Below are 6,895 nucleotides of genomic sequence, written 5' to 3' on the forward strand. Positions count from 1 at the left end.
TGGCTAAAGGAGGTTCGAGTCTCCGTGATGCTGAGGGATCTGCTTGGCGTTCCGGGCTCTGCAGCAGTGGTATGCATGTGGGGCGCGGCAGCACGGGAGAAGCTTAGAGTCTTACCTCTCAGGGTGAAAACCCAAGGTCTGGCCTTAACTGGTTGTTCCTGACAATGTTCTTATTGGAGGCATTGTTTTGAGAGTGGGGACTATCTTCAGGGTGAAAATCTAAGACCTTTGGTCGGGCGACGACGGCGCTGGTGCACTGTTCCCTTCTTGGAGGCATCGCTTTTGGAGAGTCTGTACTTCAGGTGTTGTCACGGTGGTGGTTGTATTGTTGTTGCTAGGTCTAGAATGTTGTAGCGGGACTTATTTCTTAGTTTTCTTTACTCTTTTTTAGCTGTGTGCATCTGTACTGCCATTAGGATGAGGCGTTGTTGCAGAGGCTAGATGTGATTGGTATCTTTTGATATTAATATATTCCCATTATCTAAAAAAAAAATCTAGAAAGATGAGTAGCCTTGAGCGTTGAATGTGCTTGGGCTGGGGACATCCCCTGGACCACAAGATATTCACCATAGCGCCAAAGAAAGACTCCAACACCACAAAAGATGGTATCGACAAAAACATCATGACACACACTAACACGAACTCAACAAATCCATATGATTGGTTCTGCGAGGATACAAACCCAAAATCTACAAGATCCGACAAACCCTCTAGCTCAATGCCACTATTTGGTAAGGTACCACCACAATAGGGAAAAAACAGAGTTACTTTATTTTCGATGGTATCACACTCATTCCCAAAGCGTTGCCATAAAGATTACCAAATTTATATTTATCGTACGTACATATTAAATGCTAGAGGTAATGTTGAAGGACAGAAAATTACCTATTGTGTAATGTTGAAGGCTCCTGCTTGTGGTTCATACCGTGGAGGGCTAAAGAGGAGGAGAAGGGTTGGAGCAAGAGGGGTGGTGATGCTGAAAGAGCGGATCTCATGAGTGAATGGCGGAGCCGCTCCTTAGCTGTGAACCAACCAATTAGGCCATGCATGCTCAAGTTGGACGGGAGGGGGGAGGGAGGGGTACGTGAAAGAAAGAGAAGAACCAAGGAAGGACGCGCGCAAAGGAAAAGGAATCTCATCGATGGCTTCGTTCGGCGACGCCCCGGCCGGCAACGCGGCGAGCGGCGACAAGATCTTCCGGACCAAGTGCGCGCAGTGCCACACCGTCGAGCGCGGCGGCGCCCACAAGCAGGGGCCCAACCTCAGTGGTCTCTTCGGCCGCCAGTCCGGCACCACCGCCGGATACTCCTACTCCGCCGGCAACAAGAACGCGGCCGTCGTCTGGGGAGAATCAACACTCTACGACTACCTCCTCAACCCCAAGAAGGTTCTTCTTCTTCTTCTCAATCGTTCCATCTCATCAATCCATTCTTGCAATATATACTAACGTCGTTCTGATGGATCGATCGATGACAAACAATGCAGTACATCCCTGGTACGAAGATGGTGTTCCCGGGCCTCAAGAAGCCGCAGGAGCGCACCGACCTCATCGCATACCTCAAGGAATCCACCGCCTAACTTCGTCGTCCACCATCTTAACCCGGTCTCGTTTATTTTCGGTCATTCGTTAATGGAACTAGTAGCTGGAGCGCCCCATGGGGCGCTTCCTAGCCGGTAATGTGCGTCCCAATTTGGACAATTGCACGTGGAAGATGCATTCAATATACAAGTTACCAAATTCAACAATTGGGAAAAAAAAACAGTAGCATAGCCACAGGTTTAAAAGCACAAGCAAGCATGTAGTAACAAAGGAAAACTTATGTTGCTCATAAATAAACATTGAGACTTCTGCGACAGGTTCATGGAACAACGATTATCCAGGTCTCAAAAGTAAAATCGTATAGTAAACAAAAATACATAAAGAAATTAGCATGAAATGTCAGAGATCACTCAGGTAGTCAGACAATGCAGCACACGAGTAAATTAATCAGGATCGAATCGTTTCCGGAAAGAAGCACCACATCATTAGTATTTCAGATCAGTACCATGCCATACATTCAGGATTTTCAATTCAGCTCTAACAATATTTCTAGTTAAACAAAGCAAACTACCAACAGCTACTACAATTACAAAGGTATGCAAACAATGCAATCTAAGATGAGGTGAACTCAGTGACGGCCTTGGTGCCCTCATAGACAGCGAGAAGAGGGATGGGGCAGATAGAGGTCTGGATCTCCTAGGAGGAGATGGTTAGCTCCTTGTTGTAGTGGATGCGATCGGCAACCTCGTAGACGAGCCCCTCAAAGATGTTGTTGATGAACGAGTTCATTATGGACATGGCCTCCGCCTTGCAGGAGATGGAGATGTCAAGGGTGGCCTGCTTGAGTAGGCCTCCACACTCTTCTTTCCCTTCTCTTCCTACCCCTCATCTAACTATCAGCATTATAGGAGAATCTTCTCTTCTCCCTAAGTTTGCGAGCTGAACAAACTGTTCATAAGCATGGGATCATATTTTTTATATCTTATATAGACTCTGCTTAAATTATAAATCCAAGAGAGTTCAACTCCCAGCACTTGAAGGACACATTTAATATTGTAACACTCCGCAACAAAGTGTAGCCGTTTAACTGTACAACCAACCAACCAAAGGATTCTGTTTTCCAAGAACTGCCTGACATATATGCATTGCTTAATTAGGAGCCAGACATAAAAGGGTTTTCCCACCTAAACATTCCCAAAATGCAACAACAGTCTCGTCTATGAGCCCACCCGATTCCAAAATTTGACTACAACACTGCTCTAAAACTATATTAATTAGAACGGAAATAACTAATATGCAAATTTTTTTTGGCTTATATTGAAGAATCAAGCAAAAACATGTTGCACATAATTCAGAGACGCATTTCTACATACAAGTAATATCTAAACTGAATATGCAAATGGGAACACTAACAGTTCGACAACCCAATGCCAAAAAGTACTGAACATGAAACTATGCTAATTACTGAGGACCAGTAACATACAACTTATATTAGCTATTAATGGAGTAAGCGCTTGTAGTAATGATCTGATACCTTTATGCTGCAAGATCAGGGGTTAGAATTTGACAGTTTGTATTTAATCATCAGAAAATGACAGAACATTGGACATTCCATGCATATTTATTTATCTGAAAAACATCAGAATTTAGGCAGAAGGCATTACAGAAAATGAATACATTGCAAGCTCAAGGTACTTCAATGCTGAAACTGGTAAGAGCTCACCCTCTCCTTTTTTCAGTAACATTATTATACCTGATCTGGCCTCTACCGTCCAACTGTTCTAATCTTCATATCATATACCCGGCAGAGGCAACAATCTTGATTTAGGTTATTGTCTCCCACATTCAGTCACTGTTTCTACCAGGAGGTAACATTTATGCTAGAGATTTCAATGATTTAACTTTCTTTCTTTTAGATAAATAGCCAAAAAGAAATGTCAAAGTGCATGAGCATGGTGTTATTAGCGAGGGATAACACAGCGGCATGATGTGCTACCAAAAGGACAGGGTAGCAGTGCAGAACAATCATTTTCATAAACGAACAGAAATTAACAACTAACACTTAATACATCTTGGCAAGAAAGGAAAAGATATTTTTGTGCACATACAAGCTATGAATTTTGCCTCCTACATAGGAACATATAGAATGGATGCTTACAAAAAAAATTGGATGACATCAGTAAAAAGCTATTTGAAATTAAACTATTAAATGTGAAGCAACACGAGCGAAATGATACCTGAAGCAAGAGCTCAATTCCCGTGTTCCTAGATTTTCATAAACGAACGGAAATTAACAACTAACACTTAATACATCTTGGCAAGAAAGGAAAAGATATTTTTGTGCACATACAAGTTTATGAATTTTGCCTCCTACATAGGAACATATAGAATGGATGCTTACAAAAAAAATTGGATGACATCAGTAAAAAGCTATTTGAAATTAAAATATTAAATGTGAAGCAACACGAGCGAAATGACATGCAAAAAACAGAACCATCTATATTAGGGTCTCCTCAGTGCTTACAACCAATTCATATGGGAGAGATGGATGCCTAAAAAAAGAAACAGGTAACTTTCTCATCTTCGCCTCCGATGGTTGATGCAAAGGCTGTACCTGCGTCGTTGTTGCTGTTGAGGAAGGGCAACAGACAGGCGCTGAGATCGTCGCTGTAGCAGACGCCGGGTGGCTATCAGCCATTTAAGGGAGCATAAATCTATAGATGACATGTTTCTTTACAAACGCGGTTTATTTATTTATTTTACAATTGAAATAGATGAGCAGGAATAATCAACAAAAAAATCATATCAATTAATCTTTGGACATAATGAAGGTTACATCAAACCATTTGTACGTATCTCCAAACACAGCTAAAAATATCCACTTTCTACTAATCTATACAAAACTACAAATATGCATGTAAAAAGGAAGCAAAATTGAATTTACCTTGTAATAAGTTATTGATACCTTCGTTTGCCAATTTTCCCAAGCACAATCCCTAGATATGTCGCAACAAACACCACTCACCTTCCTGGAGCTTTAGGAGAAAAATAAATGTGAATTATTATCTCTCACTGGAAATGGAAGAAAAAAAGTTGCAAGACTGACAGTAAGCTATTTAATCCATTATGACTAAATGATCAGAGCAAAAGGAATATTACTGTATTTGTATTCTTCAGCCACAGAAACCAGGCAGCCATGCCGGTCCATTTGTCCACACATATCATCCACATTGAAACTGAAAAAAGGGTATATTTATAATAGTAGGAATAGACGAAGGTGATTCAAAGTAAAAACATATTGCTTGACATCCCAATTGCCTGGTACAACACAAGGATCTAACCTGTCATCTCTAAGAGTGATAACCCTCTTAGCAATGTCGGATGTGTTAGTCGACATGCAAACATGGCTTTGCTTAGAAACACCCAAAATCTGTCCCAAGACATCTGCAGCCAAAATAAAATGCATAAGATTGCACCCTGGCAAGCAAATGGATCTGCCGTACATATCTATCGCTAAGCATAGTAGTTACCACGTCTTATTTAATAGGATGATAAACATAAAACAATCGAATAATGGGTCACAAATAAATCTGCAAAGACATCACACTTTATAAGCAGACAAGGGGAAAATGGCAAATGCTTGAAAAGATAGAAAATAGGCACACACTAACACAATAATGTTCGGGATATCATGATGTAGTTCAATCGCAATAGGAAAAAAGGACACCCAGTGAATGCAGTATCAACATCTTCAAGCCTAAAATCTCCATTTTTCTCAAAATGTGGTGTCTTATAACACATTTTAAACCATTCATGTGTTAAGGACTTGTCGCTAGCCGGGATAAAATTATACTTTCAAAAGGCCATCAGAGGAACAAAACCAGATCAATTAAGTTTCTTAACTCTACACCTACGATGCATATCACATAGCTTAATGCAGTCATTAAAATCTCGACGCTAGTGAAGGGGGAAATTGGATTGCTTATAATGACAAAAAAACATTTTTTCTTCGCTAGTAACTTCCATGAACCACAATACGTTTTAAAGTTTGATGAATCTTTAGAAGCCAATCAGCGCCAAGCTCAAGGTCACTGAAGAAGCTTTATTCCCTTCAGCTAAAAGTACCTGTCGAAGCAAGAAATAATCGCTTCAACCTATATACGCTGAAGAGTAACTATTGCTTTGATCTAAACCAAAACAAACATAAAAACAGTAGAGAAGACAAGAAGTGCATACCATAAGAAGTTGAACACAGGCAGGTCTGATTGTCATGTAGATCCTCTCAACCTCCTAGAAAATATCATCATCACTTAGCTTACATTCTATAGATAATTAGGAAAAAAGGGCAAAGAAAGAAAAGGAGAGCAGAAATCTACCTTTTTCACGGGCTGGAGATGCAGCAGCACTACCAAGTAGATGGAGCAGCAGCCGCCGAAGCAGTTGATAAAGCAGCGTTCTCCCCGCCGGTGTCCAGGTTCGGCAGCGTCCTTCCTCTATGTTCAAGAAAAAACTGTGAGGGGAGGAGGCGCAGGGTGAGGTCACGGGTGGGAGGATATGGACGGCGTCGGCTGATTCCGGTCACGGCGCCGGAGGAGATGGCCAAGAGCGGGAGGCGCTAGGGTTTGAGGAGCTGGAGAGAGGGAGAGGAGAGAGTGCCTACGTGTCCAGCCGCTGCCGTTGTAGATTTCGAGCTATCGCTGTCTCCAAAAGTCCTTCCGCCAGCGACCATGGCCGGCGTAGCACCTCCCGCATCAGACCGCCGCAACCTCTAGGGATCCCGTGGATCATGGTTGTGTCTCGGAGAGAGGCCGATCCGCCGGTGGCTATGAAGGAGAGCAACGTCCGGGGGCGAAGGGTGGAGTGGCCGGGAGAGGCTGGGTGAGAGCGGGGGGAAGAGGAGGGCGTTGGGAGCCGCCGCCGGCAGAAAATGTGGGAAGAGAGGTAGGGTTCGGGAGGGCGCGTGGGCTGTGTGAGGGGCGACTCAGCGGCGCGTACTTTCCCCAGACAGGTGGGGCCCAATCGATGAGCTGAGTGTCGTGGAGCGCCCTGAGATAGGGCAAAGGGGGTCGCACTTACATGTTCTCCATGCTACACGTATATATAGCACGTGCATATGGTCCAAGTAATGTCAGTCTGAAACTCGAACCCGATGCTGCGCGTAGGGGGCGGGGGGAGCAGGTTGCTCTTCCCCACCGCTCTGGCCCCGATGATCACTACCTTGAACAGGTACTCCTCCGCCTCCCGGCTCGAGTCGTCCCCCATTGCCGCCGGTCTCATGGACGGAGCTTATCCCTCGAGTTTTGAAGCCGCTGCTAGCACCTTCGATTAGCGTCGTCTGGCCTGCACCACGCGAAT

The 6,895-nt window shown here is 43.7% G+C and overlaps 2 protein-coding genes across 8 annotated transcripts; one reads left to right on the forward strand and one right to left on the reverse strand.

The window, feature by feature from the left end:
* Positions 1-1,073: 1,073 nt before the first annotated feature.
* LOC127312816 (cytochrome c) lies at positions 1,074-1,651 on the forward strand. Its single transcript, XM_051343371.2, has 2 exons — positions 1,074-1,387; positions 1,486-1,651. Exons 1-2 carry the CDS (start codon positions 1,142-1,144, stop codon positions 1,576-1,578), a joined length of 339 nt encoding a protein of 112 aa, XP_051199331.1. The 5' UTR covers positions 1,074-1,141; the 3' UTR covers positions 1,579-1,651.
* Positions 1,652-1,979: 328 nt separating this feature from the next.
* LOC127316671 (uncharacterized) lies at positions 1,980-6,564 on the reverse strand. 7 transcript variants are annotated; one of them, XR_011748568.1, is made up of 8 exons: positions 6,201-6,557; positions 5,917-6,033; positions 5,777-5,830; positions 4,882-4,984; positions 4,700-4,776; positions 4,485-4,575; positions 4,155-4,207; positions 1,980-3,805 (listed from the first exon to the last, which is right to left on the reverse strand). XR_011748568.1 is itself a non-coding variant. In XM_051347117.1 (6 exons), exons 1-6 carry the CDS (start codon positions 6,267-6,269, stop codon positions 4,537-4,539), a joined length of 459 nt encoding a protein of 152 aa, XP_051203077.1. In that variant the 5' UTR covers positions 6,270-6,556; the 3' UTR covers positions 1,980-4,536. The 7 variants fall into 7 exon arrangements, 1 of the variants encoding a protein (XP_051203077.1); XR_011748567.1 differs by having other exon boundaries at positions 4,155-4,254; XR_007860569.1 differs by adding an exon at positions 5,579-5,665 and having other exon boundaries at positions 1,980-4,575; positions 6,201-6,564.
* Between the last annotated feature and the right edge of the window lie 331 nt (positions 6,565-6,895).

This window comes from Lolium perenne, chromosome 7 (assembly GCF_019359855.2).
Source record: "Lolium perenne isolate Kyuss_39 chromosome 7, Kyuss_2.0, whole genome shotgun sequence".
Taxonomy (NCBI): domain Eukaryota; kingdom Viridiplantae; phylum Streptophyta; class Magnoliopsida; order Poales; family Poaceae; genus Lolium; species Lolium perenne.

Bases quoted from the DNA above. Each gene is read 5' to 3' on its own strand.
- LOC127312816 (XM_051343371.2), top strand. From the start codon at position 1,142: ATGGCTTCGTTCGGCGACGCCCCGGCCGGCAACGCGGCGAGCGGCGAC. The intron at 1,388-1,485 runs GTTCTTCTTCTT...CAAACAATGCAG, and splicing joins ACCTCCTCAACCCCAAGAAG to TACATCCCTGGTACGAAGAT.
- LOC127316671 (XM_051347117.1), bottom strand. From the start codon at position 6,269: ATGGTCGCTGGCGGAAGGACTTTTGGAGACAGCGATAGCTCGAAATCT. The intron at 4,985-5,776 runs GTATGCACTTCT...TTTTGGCTGCAG, and splicing joins CCTGTGTTCAACTTCTTATG to ATGTCTTGGGACAGATTTTG. The intron at 4,576-4,699 runs GTAATATTCCTT...TTTCTCCTAAAG, and splicing joins GGCTGAAGAATACAAATACA to CTCCAGGAAGGTGAGTGGTG.